The sequence below is a fragment of the Delphinapterus leucas genome, chromosome 2 (genome assembly GCF_059928025.1).
Source record: "Delphinapterus leucas isolate spDelLeu-1000000601 "Yukka" chromosome 2, BTC_Dleu_Yukka2, whole genome shotgun sequence".
Classification (NCBI taxonomy): domain Eukaryota; kingdom Metazoa; phylum Chordata; class Mammalia; order Artiodactyla; family Monodontidae; genus Delphinapterus; species Delphinapterus leucas.
Window position 1 is genome coordinate 38,853,176 of NC_143130.1, and position 17,917 is coordinate 38,871,092.

The 17,917-nt window shown below is 37.9% G+C and overlaps 1 protein-coding gene across 1 annotated transcript in view; it reads left to right on the plus strand.

Moving 5' to 3' along the window:
* Positions 1-17,917, plus strand: part of HDGFL3 (HDGF like 3) — a 74,927-nt gene that overhangs the window by 43,503 nt on the left and 13,507 nt on the right. Inside the window, exons 2-4 of the mRNA XM_022554590.3 lie at positions 6,237-6,313; positions 14,073-14,211; positions 16,929-17,087. Coding sequence (XP_022410298.1) covers positions 6,237-6,313; positions 14,073-14,211; positions 16,929-17,087 — 375 coding nt within the window. The remainder of the gene's footprint in view (positions 1-6,236; positions 6,314-14,072; positions 14,212-16,928; positions 17,088-17,917) is intronic.

Here is a 17,917-nt window from a genome sequence, read left to right on the forward strand (position 1 = left end):
CCTCCACTCAACCCCACCCCCAACTACCATCTGGACTCCTCTAAGCTACCACACATAATAAATTTGAGCCACTGTGTGGAACCTCTTACCCCAGCATTCTGATAAGATTCCCCTGGTGTTGGTGCCTATCTGTATTTTAATCACTTCCTATTCACCCTATTGGTGAGAGAGAGGATTCCCACCATATGTTTTTGGGAATGGCTCAACACACAACACTGGGCAGATAAGATAGGCAACAATGTATTAGTTACATAAACTCACATCCCAGAGGAGGAGGACGCTGCCTGCCTTACAGGGCGACCTGGAGGTTGCACTCAGAAACAGTGAACAACTCAGGCAATGGGAAGAAGACCTTGTAGTATCAAGAGAGTGGGGTTCCCACAGGAGGATGTGATTGGCTTGTCTGAATAATTGCGAGGCTAGCAGGGAACCAAAACCGGGGATAAAGCCTAGCAGGGATTAAAAAGAAACTTTGCTTGGTCCCTTTAATGAAGAGGATTTTTTGACTAGGGGACCTTATCCACAGGAGCAGAGCGAGGAAGAGAACTTGCAGGTAGACCATTCAAGACCATCCCAATTTTACAAAATGTTGAGGCAGCACGTAATACTGCACTTTGGGTCTTACACCACAATCTGAACCAAATCATTTGTTACACAGTGAGTTCTCTGAACTCAGCAGCATCACAAGAATTATCAGACTTCATTGCTTGATTAAGATAGGAGCTTAGATATCTGAGGATAATGAATAATGACTTGGTCAAAGTAACAATATAATGTTTTAAATTAACATAGAAGGTGGTAACCCAGTTTTTTTAAAGAACTTTAACTCTTTAGCAAGGAACTTTTTGTTGTTTGTTTAAAAACAAATTTAAAGATATGACAGAGTCAGCACAAAGTCCAAGAAGTTATTCTAGTGAGATATGGCTATCTATGCAGATTACAGGAGGTAAAGAATAACCTTTTACCATATTTTGTTAAGAACAGAATACTCCAAGACCAATTTCTTATTTTAACAGAGAAAACCAAATTCTGGTTTTATATTAATAAATATTTGACATTAATTGATTTAGAAGCTTTCCCTTTTTAACCTTATGAATAAATCCATCAAAACTGAGCCAGCTTTGGAAAAATTTTAATATTTCATTGCATATTTTAGACTGTTATTTGCAGTTATTATAGTCCAAGGCAAATAAATTTCCCTTTCCACAAATCTACAGCTTTCAATATCCAGGTTTGTCCTTCATTATCCTCTTTCACATTTTGGAACAACCTAGATACTTCACTTCAAGTACAAGACTAATCTTTTCCCATTAATAAACAAGAACACATGCCATTCATTACCTTTGCATACATGGTTGTATTTCTGTGTCACTATTGTTCTTAGTATAGTCTCAATCTGCATATCAATTATAACAACCAAGGTAACTAACTTCTGTTTCACAGAGAAACTGAGAAATTTCTGTTATATACAAGTGTTTTAACAAACCAGCAAAGCTCATGGATACACCTAATACACATATCCTTTCCACTACATAACATATAAAAATTAAAATCATATATGTGTTAAAACTACACTTGCTGACCAGTGTTTCAGTATTCTGTCTTACTTAGGAATTATTCAGAGATGCAAAGATGATCCTTTAACTCAATTTAATATTAGTCCAAGGTCTTAAAGTTAACTGTTGGAAATTATGTTTAATCTTAACATACCACAGAACATAATTACTGTTGATATAGAAAAGTTTGTCAGAATTATAATTTAAGTTTACGTTTTCCTTCATCTTAAACATTATATGGAAGTAATATTAGCTTATCAGTAGACCCTTTTTTCCTTTTTTTAATGTCCATTTTATTCTTTTTTTAATTATTTACTTATTTGTTTTTATCTATATGATGATGCCTTTGTTTTTTTATTATTATTTATTTTTGGCTGCGTTGGGTCTTCGTTGCTGTGTGCGGGCTTTCTCTAGTTGCGGTGAGCAGGGGCTACTCTTCCTTGAGGTGCGCAGGCTTCTCATTGCAGTGGTTCTCTTGTTGCGGAGCTCGGGCTCTAGGCGCGTGGGCTTCAGTAGTTTGTGGCATGAGACCTCAGTAGTTGTGGCTCGCGGGCTCTAGAACACAGGCTCAGTAGTTGTGGTGCACAAGCTTCATTGCTCTGCAGCATGTGGGATCTTCCTGGACCAGGGATCAAACCTGTGTCCCCTGCATTGGCAGGTGGATTCTTAACCACTGCACCACCAGGGAAGTCTACCGAGGGAGGTTAGGTAAGAACTTCAGAACTTAAGGAATTCAGATGTAAATTAGTATCTTCATGAGAAACCCCAATTTTATTTTCTTAAATTTACTTATATTACACTCTACAATGATTAAATCCAGATAAAGACAAATAGTTATTTTTAAACCAAAATTGTAAACCAGTCTGATTTGTTCAAAGATTCACTTTGATTACTTTAATTTGGATTCTTATATAAGAATACTTACGAGCTAACAGCTCCTGTGAGAAGGGTTTTTTCCTTAAAAAGCCACCACATTTAATATAGTGTAGCACTCCTTTAATTAAAAAATAGAAAATTGGACATTTTTTAAAATATTAGGAAAATAAACGTGCACTGATGCAATTTTGCGGTCTCAGGGCAAAAATCCCGCAGATTTAAGCAGACTTAATGTTTTGTTGTTGTTGTTGTTGTTTTTATAACATCTTTATTGGAGTATAATTGCTTTACAATGGTGTGTTAGTTTCTGCTTTATAACAAAGTGAATCAGCTATCCATATACATATATCCCCATATCTCTTCCCTAAGCAGACTTAATCAGAAGAAACAAAGGCAACTCATCCACAGGAACCACAGCAGGAGGATGGAATGTTTTATAATGTATATCAAAAACAGCTGGAGGCTTCTTAAAACCCTGATTCTTGGGCCTAACCCTCATTAGGGTTCTGGACTGAGAACTAGCATTTCTAATGAGTCCGCAGGTGACACTGATGGTGAAGGCCCAGGGATGAACTCTGAGAACAAGTTTTCTAGGAAATGTGAGGCTGCCTGCCTCCAGGCCCCAAGTCCAGCCTCAGTTCTAACTGACATTCGTGTCTCTGCAGTGAACAAAGCAGACAGATAAACAATGAACGATAACAAAAAGGCCACAGTATTTGAAGTATTCTACATTCACTTTTTAATTTCTTGAGGATTCTTAACGTTCCTTTATATTAGATTTTTGTAATCTTATTAGTGTCTGTAAATCAGTAAAAACAGAGCTCTTTCATTTTAAGAAATTTATATCTAATTTGTTAATACCCTTCCCAGAAACAGGAAAATGTTTCAAACTCACACGGGGAAGGGTAAAGACTCTCAAGTATGATAGGCACACAGAGAGCCTATGGCTTCAGGTCTACTTCAGTTACAGGTTAAAGGAAACACAAAATACATACACTCACTGATCTAGATCTCAAAGGGCTTTTCTTCTTTCCAGTAAAAGCAAGACTTATTCTTCTACAAACCAAAAGACTATTGTACCAGATTATTTGCCCTGTCATACCCAAAAGAGAATAGGTCCCCATCCTCCTATTAATGGGGAATAACACACTGGCTGTGTGCAAACCAGAATCAGAACCAAACATAGCCAAGAACCAGAAATAAAAGTGAAAATAAAAGTCAGGAAAATAGAAACAGTAGAAAAACAGAAACTCTGAAGTTAAAGTTCTATTGCCACTTGGTATTCACTCTAGAAGCCAAAACAAACAAACAAAAACCAGTGCCCAGGAGGTGCACTCTTTAATTGGTTCAAGAAGGTATATATATCCACTTGAACAACTTCGTATAATTCCAAAACTGTCAAAGTGTAATTTTCAAAACAAGACTCAGTAAGATATAGTGAGTGCGTGTCAACATTTAACACCTTTATGAGGGAACCAGCGTGATGGTAAAGCCACTATTTTGGTATTATTTATTACAGGGGTGTGAACTCAGATATTCAAAGGGGCCAGGCAAGCAATTGTAAGTAAGGGAAGCAGGCATTAACATTACCTAGAGAGTGGTGGGGAATGTAGCAAACTTGAGAGAACATACCTTGTCTGAAGGCAGCTGTTGATCATCTTCAGCTAATTGTTGTCTCCTGGGAATGCAAGCTTAGTGTTGCTTATCCCTATCTTCCATATTTTTTCACAGAGGCTGTTGTTCTGGATTTAAGATGAATCTTCCAGTTTTAAAGTGTTGATACCTAATTCAGTTTTTTAAAAACACTGTATGAGCCAAACAAAACATTTCTTCAGGCCAGACATGGCCTAAGGGCTGTCAGTTTGCAGCTTCTACAGTAGATGTTAGTTATATAACACAGTGAAGGAAAAGTTTAACCAAAAGTTGTGTTTTATTTGAAAGAAAAGTTTTTTTAAAAAGATACACTTTCAGTTTTCTCACAAGAGTGAAAAAAAAAACATGATGTGATAGTGTTTTGTCGGCTAGCAATTCAGTGCCTCCCACATACATAAACATACATTTCCATATTAAGTTCTATTTTTTGTCCATTTAAAATATAGTTATTCATTTTCTGGAGATCTGTATCATAGTGTGAATATTCTTAACACTACTGAACTGTAAATTTTAAAATGGGTAAGATAGAAAATTTTATGTTATGTATTTTTTACCACAATAATATATGTATGAGAGAGAGAGAGAGAGAGTGTGTGTGTGTGTGTGTGTGTGTGTATAATTGAATTTTATTCAAAATGAAATTACTCATTTTAAATTGTCTTTGTAGGGTAGTGTATTGAATGTAAAACATACAGGGTTTACCCAGAAGTTGTACAGTCGGTAACGGGAAAGTCCAGAGGCAAGGAGATACTTTGACAGGCTGCTGTGGCCTTGTCAAAAGATCATGAGAACTTTTTTAGGGAACTAAATTTAGTAATGGGAATGGTGTTCAATTTGGAGACATTTCAGGAGCCAAATTGGGGAATTTGGTGAAAAACTGAATGTGGAGCTTGAGGAAATAATAAAAAGATTAAGGTTTCTTTCTTGGTACTGAGTGTACCAGTACTTAAGATAGGAAACAAAAACAGATTCAGAGAAAATTCCAAGGCATGGAATTTCAGGACTTGAAGGAAACCTAGAGGTTACCTAGTGCAACCGTCTCATTTTACAGATGTGAAAGTCATTAAGTGATATCTTAGATATCACAATTGAAGTCAGAAGCAGGACTAAAGTTTCTAGACTGAAAGTCCATCTTTTCTCAGTACACCAGGGCATCTGTTCTGTGACACATGGTTCTTTCAGTTCAGAGATGAATGTTGTGATGCTGTAGTAATCAGGCTGTCGCCATATGTTAGTTCAGAAGGCCTGCAGATATCTTCAGGACACAGGATACCAGACCCTTTTCCTTGCTCTATAAACTCCAAGTATGCCTCTTCTGAAGAACTCCAGGCCTTTTCTTCATTTTAAGCTGCTTGTAGGACCTGTAAATGGAAATGGTTTGTAGATGTTTGTAATTTCATTCCTGGAGTTCAAAGGAAAGGTTGGGACTACAGATGGAGATTTAGGAGTCAAGGACCATTTCTTGAAACATTCTAGGGAATGATGTTTATATAACTATGTAGCATTCTAAAGAATTTAGACTTTATCCTATGAGAAGTTTTCAACCTCAGGTGTACATAAAAATTGCTGGGTCTGGGGAAGGATTGATGATCTTTAGTTTTTAAAAGCCCCAGAGGTTTCAGATGCACAGCTATGACAAGCTGTTGAAGGATTTGACACAATCAAATATGCATTTAAAAAGGTAATGTGAGCTTCAGTGGATGGGGAGAGACTTGCACTAGTCCAGGCAAGAGATGATATCTTTCAATGACTACATAATATTTTGAGTTAACTTTCTATAATTCTCCTATCTTGTAGGGTGGGATATAAAAATTTGTTACTATCCCCCAAAAGTGCATCTTCTGTTTCTTTTTTGTTATTCTTTTGAATTATTTCACTAGGACACATTCCCAAGAGTAATTCTATTGAGTTGAAGGAAATGAGTAGTTTTGGCTCCTGATTATGTATTACCATAATAGTTATAATCAATTTACAGTGTTACTCTCCATATGGTGTGCCAAATACGACCTTTAGAATCATTTTATAAGGTTCAAGGAAAGGAAAACTGTTGGGATTTTTATTAGAGTGATTTTATTTTGAAATTAACAATAAATGATCGGAACAATGTTTATATCACGTTTATGCTATTTTACATGGTTTTATCTTTAATAGATTGATGAACTCCCAGAGGGAGCTGTGAAGCCTCCAGCAAATAAGTATCCTATCTTCTTTTTTGGAACCCATGAAACGTAAGTCAACAAAACACTTAAATTTTCAACAATTCTAATTTGATTCTGCTAGACTACATTATATGTTGTTAAAATCACTTTATATTATTTTATATGTTGTTAAAATCATAATCAATTATATAAAATTGCAAAGATAATATATTTTTTTCTTAATGTAAAGATTTTTCATTTATTTGGCTTTTGAATATCATTTCTGTTCCTGCTTAAATGTTGGGCATGACCCAGAAGTTTCCTTTAGGACACTTTTAAGACCTAGAGAGATGTCTTCCATTCATATTTCACAGAACAAAGTTATGTTCTCTCAGTCTCCTTCAATTTGTCAGACCCTGAAGGAAACATACTACCTTTCTAAGTTTTTGTAATTGTGTTGGTCAGAATACAGATTAAGCTATTGAATAAAGGAAACTGAAAATACAGTGTCTCAAATAATATAGGAATTTACTTCTGTTTTTGGAAACAGTCCAGGGATGGGGGATCTAGATAGATAGATAGATAGATAGATAGATAGATAGATAGATAGATCTGTCTATCAAGGTAGATAGATCAAGGTGGATGTTCAGCTCTGCTCTAGGGACCCAGGTTTCTTCTGTTGTGTTGTCCTACCATTCCCTAGGGCATTACCCTTGTCTGCTTATTTAAAAAAAAAAGCAAAAACTGGCTCAGCAGTACCTGTGCATCTTCCAGGTAGAGGGAAGGGGGAGAGAGAAGAGGTACGGAAATGACACAGCAGTTGAATATGTGGCTTACAGTTGCATTTATACCAGTGGCGAGAACTTGGACATATGGTCACATCTAGCTGTAAGGAAGCTGGAAGCATAGTCTCTAGCTAGGCAACTTTGTTGGGGAAGCAAATTGGGAGGAGTATCCATTAAAAGAAAGACAATGATAATGGATGCTAGGGAACCATAGGCAGTCTTGACACACACAACCTGACACACTGAGAACATATATGGTTATTTACAACAAGGACACAAATGGAATAGAAACTGCAAATGGGGGGGAAAGCTAAAAACTAAGATGAAATCTTATATTCAGGGTCACCCTCTATGTTCATGTGAATGTTAGTAGAGCCAGGCATGAACTTTTTTTTTTTTTTTTTTTGCTTTACGCGGGCCTCTCACCGCTGTGGCCTCTCCCGTCGCGGAGCATAGGCTCCGGACGCGCAGGCTCAGCGGCCATGGCTCACGGGCCCAGCCGCTCCACGGCATGTGGGATCCTCCCGGACCGGGTCACGAACCCGTGTCTCCTGTATCGGCAGGCGGACTCTCAACCACTAAGCCACCAGGGAAGCCCTAGGCATGAACTTTTTCTTTGCTTGCTGTCTCTACCACTCTGACATCTTCCTCATTCTCGTATTGAAAGAGAGCTAGCTGGGAGAGGGCCGTTTAAGGCATATTTCTTTCTTGTCTTCATGTGAGAAATTTATTTTTTCAAGAGGTTAGTTTTATTTTCTTTGTTTTATTTTTATCTAATAGACGCTTGTGGACTATGCAACTTAACATGTTTTTCTCCTTGAAGAGGTTGCTCGAAGCTTAGAAATAAATGTTTTACCTATAGTAATAAGTGCGTAGGGCTTTGTGATACCCATTTTTGTATTTCCCTCATTCCTGCTTCCCTTTTATGTCTGTACCATTATTTTGCTTTTCCTTTAGAACCTAATTCCAAGTGATCTGATTGTACATCTAGAACAAGGCAGGATTTGATAAACGAGATTATCACGTTTCCATTGCATACACCAAAATCAACCATTTACTAATATTATGTGGTAACTTTCATTCACTTAGTAAACATTTTCTAGATATTCTTTAAGGCACTGAAAATAAAAGTTGTCCTTAAAGAATTTGCCACCTAGTATATTGCTAGTACAAGTAACAGAATCATTCCAGTAAACAGTGTGAAGGATTTTATGGAGTTATTTCTTATAGCATCCTTAATATAAGTCAGTGGCATAATTCCAAGTCTCAATTCAGTAAAAGCAATTCTACCAAGGAGCAGTGTGATACAGTCCATATGTGAGTTTTTTTGCTGGATTAGAAAACCTGTTATAACATTGTTTCAGCTGATCATTTACTAAGTATTGGCTGTCCTTAAACCTGAGATTATATGCCCTGGCAAGTACCTAATATTCAGTCTCCCTGTGAAGGCAGAGATTCTGTGGATGTTGCTAAGCCCTATATACACAGTGCTTTACACAGTGCCTGGCCCATGGTAGGTGTTTTTTTGTTTCTTTGTTTTTTTGAATTTTATTTTATTTATTTTTTTATACAGCAGGTTCTTATTAGTCATCAGTTTTATACACATCAGTGTATACATGTCAATCCCAATTGCCCAATTCATCCCATCCCCACCCCCCACTGCTTTCCCCGCCTTGGTGTCCGTAAGTTTGTTCTCTAAATCTGTGTCTCAATTTCTGCCCTGCAAACCGGTTCATGTGTACCATTTTTCTAGGTTCCACATATATGCATTAGTATACGATATTTGTTTTTCTCTTTCTGAGTTACTTCATTCTGCATGACAGTCTCTAGATCCATCCACGTCTCAACAAATGACCCAATTTCGTTCATTTTTATGGCTGAGTAATATTCCATTGTATATATGTACCACATCTTCTTTATCCATTCGTCTGTCGATGGGCATTTATGTTGCTTCCATGACCTGGCTATTGTAAATAGTGCTGCAGTGAAAATTGGGGTGCATGTGTCTTTTTGAATTATGGTTTTCTCTGGGTATATGCCCAGTAGTGGGATTGTTGGATCATAAGGTAATTCTATTTTTGGCTTTTTAAGGAACCTCCATACTGTTCTCCATAGTGGCTGTATCAATTTACATTCCCACCAACAGTGCAAGAGGGTTCCCTTTTCTCCACACCCTCTCCAGCATTTGTTGTCTGTAGACTTTCCGGTGATGCCCATTCTAACTGGTGTGAGGTGATACCTCATTGCAGTTTTGATTTGCATTTCTCTAATAATTAGTGATGTTGAGCAGCTTTTCATGTGCTTCTTGGCCATCTGTATGTCTTCTTTGGAGAACTGTCTATTTAGGTCTTCTGCCCATTTTTGGATTGGGTTGTTTGTTTTTTTAGTATTGAGCTGCATGAGCTGTTTATATATTTTGGAGATTAATCGTTTGTCCATTGATTTGTTTGCAAATATTTTCTCCTATTCTGAGGGTTGCCTTTTCATCTTGTTTATGATTTCCTTTGCTGTGCAAAAGCTTTGAAGTTTCATTAGGTCCCATTTGTTTATTTTTGTTTTTATTTCCATTACTCTAGGAGGTGAATCAAAAAAGATCTTGCTGTGATTTATGTCAAAGAGTGTTCTTCCTATGTATTCCTCTAAGAGTTTTACAGTGTCCGGTCTTACATTTAGGTCTCTTATCCATTTTGAGCTTATTTTTGTGAATGGTGTTAGGGAGTGTTCTAATTTCATTCTTTTACATGTAGCTGTCCAGTTTTCCCAGCACCACTTATTGAAGAGACTGTCTTTTCTCCATTGTATATCCTTGCCTCCTTTGTCATAGATTAGTTGACCATAGATGCGTGAGTTTATCTCTGGGCGTTCTGTCTTGTTCCATTGATCTGTTTCTGTTTTTGTGCCAGTACCATATTGTCTTGATTACTGTAGCTTTGTAGTTTAGGCTGAAGTCAGGGAGTCTGATTCCTCCAGCTCCGTATTTTTCCCTCAGGACTGCTTTGGCTATTTGGGGTCTTTTGTGTCTCCATACAAATTTTAAGATGATTTGTTCTAGTTCCGTAAAAAATGTCATTGGTAGGGCTTCCCTGGTGGCGCAGTGGTTGAGAGTCTGCCTGCCGATGCAGGAGACGTGGGTTCGTGCTCCGGTCCGGGAAGATCTCACATGCCGTGGAGCAGCTGGGCCCGTGAGCCATGGCCACTGAGCCTGCGCGTCCGGAGCCTGTGCTCCGCAACGGGAAAGGCCACAACAGTGAGAGGCCCGCGTACCGCAAAAAAAAAAAAGAAGAAGAAGAAATGCCATTGGTAATTTGATAGGGGTTGCATTGAATCTGTAGATTGTTTTGGGTCGTATAGTCATTTTCACAATATTGATTTCTCCAATCTAAGAACATGGTATATCTCTCCATCTTTTGGTATCATCTTTAATTTCTTTCATCAGTGCCTTATAGTTTTCTGCATACAGGTCTTTTGTCTCCCTAGGTAGGTTTATTCCTAGGTATTTTATTCTTTTTGTTGCAGTGGTAAATGGGAGTGTTTCCTTAATTTCTCTTTCAGATTTTTCATCATTAGTGTATAGGAATGCAAGAGATTTCTGTGCATTAATTTTGTATCCTGCAACTTTACCCAATTCATTGATTAGCTCTATTGGTCTTCTGGTGGCATCTTTAGGATTCTCTATGTATCTATGCATGTATCATGTCATCTGCAAACAGTGACAGTTTTACTTCTTCTTTTCTGATTTGTATTCCTTTTATTTCTTTTTCTTCTGTGATTGCCGTGGCTAGGACTTCCAAAGCTAGGTGGAATAATAGTGGCAAGAGTGGACATCCTTGTCTCGTTCCTGATCTTAGAGGAAATGCTTTCAGTTTTTCACCATTGACAATGATGTTTGCTGTGGGTTTGTCATATATGGCCTTTATTATGTTGAGGTATGTTCCCTCTGTGCCCACTTTCTGGAGAGTTTTTATCATAAATGGGTGTTGAATTTTGTCACAAGCTTTTTCTGCATCTACTGAGATGTTCATATGTTTTTTATTCTTCAGTTTGTTAATATGGTGTATCACATTGATTGATTTGCGTATATTGAAGAATCCTTGCATTCCTGGGATAAACCCCACTTGATCATGGTGTATGATCCTTTTAATGTTTTGCTGGATTCTGTTTGCTAGTATTTTGTTGAGGATTTTTGCATCTATATTAATCAGTGATATTGGTCTGTAATTTTCTTTTTTTGTAGTATCTTTGTCTGGTTTTGGTATCAGGGTGACGGTGGTCTCGTAGAATGACTTCAGGATTGTCTAAAACTAGCTGTTGAATGAATTAAAATTGATTAAATGAAATAAATGAAAGGGGGGGAAGGTATGTGGAAGGTGAGGAACTTAACAAAAAAACTGTCAGCAGGAGCACCCTCAGGCAGGACCAGAATTTTCCTCAGAACATGGCTTTGAATCTGTTGCTCAGACAGATAGGTGATTGGAGCCCCAATTTCTTCTGCTCCATATAACTTTACCCCAGTAGTTTTAGTCTGGACAATTTTCAAGGCAGCCTTTGTCAGGAAAAAAAATAACATCCTTAGAGCTTGTAACTTTGAACAATTCTATTTTCTGGCCTACCCTTTAAAATTTATAAAACATACAGCAAAGTTAACCAGTTGAGAGGGGATTTGATTTGTGGAATTATCTATAATCCAGGAAAAACCAAGATTGTCTATCAAAAACAAGAACTTGTTTTAGAATAGCTCATTCAGTGTCCCTCTTTCTGGCAGCAGCTAACATGGCCAGTTGAATCATTAACCTTGACTCCTGTGGCATAATTAAAGTACAGACAAGCTCTGGTTAGCATCTATAGCTGACGTGAACCTCAGGCAGCTTAGCCCACAATTCCTATACATAGAGTCAAGGACTGGAGAAAGGTCACAAGCCACAGTCTAATAATTCATGTCAAATTGCTCTAAAAGTGAAATCACCATACCCAAAGTCACATTCCTTTCTCATGCTCAGTTTGTCAGGCATTTGGTTAGAATGTCCAGTATCCTAATAAACTATCTCTGGATTCAGTGAAATGCAGTCATGCTGAACAGTTGAAGGTGAACAGTCAAGGAAAGTTTGGTGATTGGGGTCAGAAAGCTTCCTCAGGTGATTTTATCAACTTGAATTCTTGACCAGCTGGGCAGTGTAAGGAAGGGATCAGTACTAAGATCCAGTCAGAAAATGGAATTTATAAAAATCAGCAGTAAATTGTTAACCTATCGTCTCAAAGCTTTCAACATCATCTCTGCGATAAGTTCCAAATATTTATCTCCAGCACAGACCTTTCCCCTGAATTCCAGAATCACCTGCCCAGTTGCCTACTTGACATCTTCACTGGGATATCTAACCAAGTTTTCAAATTCAACATCCAGAACTAAGCTTTTCACCTTCAAATCTTGTTCTCTCAAAAATCTTTCCATTTCAGTAAATATCAACTGCATTTTTCTAATTGCTCAATCTAAAACCTTGGAGATAGCCTCAGTTCCACCCTCTCTCTCACGTGCTGTATCTAGCCCATTAACAAATACCTTGGCTCTTTCTTGAGAGTGAATTCAGAATCCAGCCACCTCTCACCAACTGCACTGCTTACAACTGGTCCAAGTCACCACTGTTACTTCAATAGCCTAATTAGTCTCTCTGCTTCTGCCCTAGTACCCAGCTCTTCAGTGTGTTTTCAACACAGCAGCCAAAGTGGCACTGTTAAAACACAAATTGTCACTTCTCAAAACCTTTAATGGCTTCCCATATGACTCAAAGCCTTTGTAGTGGCCTCCAAGGCCTGACATAATCTGTGCTCCCACCCTGTTACCTCTCTGACCTCATCTCACACAGCTCTCTCTTCACTCATTTCAGTCTAGCCACACTGGCCTCTTAATTTTTCAGACACACTAGGCATTCTCCCACCTCAGGGTCTGTTGTACTTGCTCTTCCTTCAGTCTGCTCTACTCTTCCCCAGATAACTGCATGGGTTCTTCCTTCACCCCCTTCAGTGCTTAGCTGTTCCCTTTTCAGTGAGGCCTTCCTTCTTGATCTGTATTTCTAAAACTGTAAAATCTACCCCAGTCCTTAACCATCCTCCTCCTCTGCTTCATCTATATATTTATTGATTTATTTTCAGCACACAGTACTATGTATTTTATTTATTTATCTTCTTTATTGTCTGGTCCCCTACCCTTGCTAATAGAATGTATGCTCCATGAAGGCAGAGACATTCATCTCTTTGTTCCCTGAAGAATCCCCAGCACCTCTGGAATAGTGCTTTACACATTAGAGATGTTCGATAAAATTTGTTGAGTAAATGAATCTTAGTTTGAAATGAGTCTCAGCCAGCATGTGGGCCTCCACCATCTCATTCACCAGGTTAATGTCATAGATAATAATGCTGAAGACTCTAGTTTAAATGCTCAGATCTATTAGCCAGCCCCAGGATTTATTCTGACTCGTTTTCTTTTCATAATTATGACTAATTTAGGATAAGGTTTAAATTGGATAAGATTCTATCTACTTTGCCACTTCTGATTTTTTTTCTTGTGTAGTGCCTCATTAAACACTAATGCTTTTTTAATTTATAGAAATAATAGTGAATAAATACACTAATGTGGCATACAGAGTTAAAATCATTTTTTAATCCAGTGTTTATGTTTTTACTGTGAGTCTTACAAAACCCTTACCTGTGAAAGATTAGCATAGGTAAGCCTTAGTTTAAGATGATGATTTAAGTGGTCAAAGTAGACATCTTTAAAACTACTTTTAAAGTAGTTTAACTAAAAATCAATTTCAAAACAAAAAAGAAATTAGTAATTTAAAAGTAAAATCAAAGTAGCACCGTTCAGTGTTGCTGGCTTGCATACCTAGCTGTCTATTTTTTCTACCTTGAAATATATGTGCAGAACATCTTGTGATATGTGTCTAACTGAGAGGGTTTATATATACTTTTAATGTATTTACTAAAATATGCTCTGACACTTGAGTTGATATTAAAAATATCTTATATTTGAAGGTCAGAATATCAAATCTCTTTCTAATATATCTCTGCAGTGCATTTCTAGGTCCCAAAGACCTTTTCCCTTATAAGGAATACAAAGACAAGTTTGGAAAGTCAAACAAACGGAAAGGATTTAATGAAGGATTGTGGGAAATAGAAAATAACCCAGGAGTAAAGTTTACTGGATACCAGGTGATGGTTTACTTCATTACCACTTGCTGCATCTCATTTTTTATTTTAACTCTTTTTTGGATCTTTCTTATATGTCCTTTGTACTAATGATTACCCACCACCCATTTGAAGTCAGAATTCTTTCTGGTTCCAGTAGCACTTTGGATTAAATGTACAGGCATACCTTGCTCTGTTGCACTTCACAGATACTGCATTTTTTACAAATCAAAGGTTTGTGGCAACCCTGCATTGAGCAAGCCTGTTGGCCCCATTTTTCCAACAGCATTTGCTCACCTCATGTCTTGGCATCACATTTTGGTAATTCTCTAAATATTTCAAACTTTTTCATTATTCTTATATTTGTTATAGTGACCTGTGATCAGTGCTCTTTGATCTTACTATTATAATTGTTTTGGGGCACCACAAACCACACCCATATAAGACAGTAAACTTAATTGATAATGTTGTGTGTGTTCTGACTGCGCCACTGATCAGCAGTTCCCCTTTCTCCCCCTCCTTGAGCCTCCCTATCCCCTGAGACACAACAGTATTGAAGCTGGGCCAGTTAATAACCCTGCAATGGCATCTTAAGTATTCAGGTGAAAGGAAAAATCACACATCGCTTACTTTAAATCAAAAGCTAGAAATGATTAAGCTTAGTGAGAAAGGCATGTCGAAAACTGGAATAGGCTGAAAGCTAGGCCTCTTGGAGCCAAGCAGTTAGCCAAGTTGTGAATGCAAGGGAAAAGTTCTTGAAAGAATTTTAAAGTACTACTCTGGTGAACACATGAATAATAAGAAAGCAAAACAGCCTTATTGCTACGGTGGAGAAGGTTTGAGTAGTCTGGATAGAAGATCAAACCGGCCACAACATTCCCTTAAGCTAAAGCCTAATCTAGAGAAGGCCCTAACTCTCTTCGATTCTCTGAACACTAAGAGAGGTGAGGAAGTGCAGAAGAAAAGTTTGAAGCTAGCCGAGGTTGATGCCAGAGGTTTAAGGAAAGAAGCCATTTCTATAACATAAAAGTGCAAGGTGAAGCAGCAAGTGCTGATGTAGAAGCTGCCGCAAGTTATCCAGAAGATCTAGCTAAGATAATTAATAAAGGTGGCTACATTGAACAACAGATTTTCAATGTAGATGAAATGGCCTTCTATTGGAAGTTGCCATCTAGGACTTTCATAGCTAGATAGAAGTCTATGCCTGACTTCAAAGCCTCAAAGGACAAGCTGACTCTTGTTAGGAGCTAATGCAACTGGTGACTTTCAGTTGAAGCCAGTGCTCATTGACCATTCTAGAAATCCTAGGGCCCTTAAGAATTATGCTGAATCTGCTCTGCCTGTGTTTTATAAATGGAACACCAAAGCCTGAATGACAGCACAGTCTGTTGACAACATGGTATACTAAATATTTTAAGCCCACCGTTGAGACCTACTGCTCAGAAAAAAGATTCCTTTGAAAATCTTGATATTACTGCTCGTTGACAATGCACCTGGTCACCCAGAAGCTCTATTGGAGATGTACGATGAGATCAGTGTTGTTTTCATGCCTCCTAACACAACATCCATTCTGCAGCCATGGATCAAAGAGTAATTTAGACTTTCAAGTTTATTATTTAAGAAATACATTTTGTAAGGCTATAGCTGCCACAGATGACGATTCCTCTGATGGATCTGGGCAAAACTCAGTTGAAAACCTTCTGGAAAGTATTCAGCATTCTAGATGCCATTAAGAACATTCATGATTCATAGGAAGAGGTCAGAATATCAACATTAACAGGAGTTTGGAAAAAGTGGATTCCAAACTTCATGGATGACTTGGAGGGTTTCAGGACTTCAGTGGAGGAAGGAACTGCAGATGTGGTGGAAATGGCAAGAGAATTAGAATTAGAAGCAGAGCCTGGAGATGTAACTAAATTGTTGCAAACTCCTGCTAAAGCTTGAATGGATAAGGAATTGCTTCTTATGGATGAGCAGAGTGTAGTTTCTTGAGATGAAAGCTACTCCTGGTGAAGATGCTGTGAAGATTGTTGACATGACCACAAAGGATTCAGAATATTATATAAACTTAGTTGATAAAATGGTGACAGGGTTTGAGAGGACTGACTCCAATTTTGAAAGAAATTCTATGGTGGGTAAAATGCTATCCAGCTGCATTGCCTGCTACAGAGAAATCATTTGTCAATTGACACTGCAGACTTCACTGTTGTCTTATTTTAAGAAGTTGCCACAGCCTCCCAGCCTTCAGCAGCCACCACCCTGACCAGTCAGCAACCATCAGCATGGCTGACCCTCCACCAGCAAAAAGATGAGGACTCACTGAAGGCTCAGATGATGGTTAGCATTTTTTAGCAATAAAGTATTTTTAAATTAAGGTATACACATTGTTTTTATAGATATAATGCTACTGCAAACTTAATAGACTACAGTTTAGTATAAACATAACTTTTATATGCACTGGGGAACCAAAAAATTCATGTGACTTGCTTTATTGTGATATTTACTTTATTGCTGTGGTCTGCAACTGAACCTGCAGTATCTCCGAGGTATGCCTGTAATTCTGTTACCTTAAGAGGGTTCATGTCAATTGGTCACTGGAAAATTGAAGTTGACAGCCATTTATTTTGAAAATCTTGAGTAAGCTGAACTTCTTCTCATTAGAATAGAATGATTCTTTTCATAGTCTGTAGTCTTTGCTATTTTTCAAAAATGTAATTAGCTAATATTTTATTATCTCTTAGGCAATTCAGCAACAGAGCTCTTCAGAAACCGAGGGAGAAGGCGGGAATACTGCAGATGCAAGCAGTGAGGAAGAAGGTGATAGAGTAGAAGAAGATGGAAAAGGCAAAAGAAAGAATGAAAAAGCAGGCTCAAAACGGAAAAAGTCATACACTTCAAAGGTTACTAAGAAACCTTTCCCATTGTTGTTAATCCTGTATGCATATTCATTAAAGGTTTTTAGATTACTTTTAATTCATTCACTGGGCACATAGAAATATATTAGCTCTGTGGAGCCTCTGCCTTTAGAGACAGTAATATATCTGAGGGGAATAAGACAGGTGATCTTAGATGTGAGGGTAACTGGTATTGACTCATAAGGTCTATTGACCCTGAAAATAGCACCTTCTCTGTTGGAGGAGGACTGTTCTTTAATCAAGGATGTAAGAATAGGTATACCTCTTATAACAACCCCCAGGTGAGCCCTGAAGAATTTAGGAATATAGGAGACTCAGTACAATTTAGGACTATGTCTAGTATTATAGATGTAAATATAAAGATAGACTCTTTCTTGTCTCTCTGCTTTAAAGAATGTGCTTTGGTTCTTTATTTGTTCAGTTCTCATATTTCCAGGTCACCTATTCTATGTCAGACACTTGTACTAGGTAGATAGTGGTGAGCAAATCCAATGCCATTCCTACCCTCATGTAACTTACAATACAGTGGGTTGGGGGGGGTGGAAACACAGAGTTAAAAAACAAATAATAAATAACTGTAAATTCTGAAAGGGCTATGAAGGAAATGAATGGGAGCAGGGAACAACAGAATAAGTGTATCTATTTAGATAGAGTGGCCGGGCCTTTCCGAAAAGATGAAATTTATGCTGAGACCTGAAAGAAGAGCATGGGACGAGGAGCGCGTGTGGCAGAGCAGCAAAGCTCTGAGGGAGGGAAGAGTTTGACATGGCCTGGATTGAAAGAAGGCAGGCATGATTGGAGAATCACGATGAGGA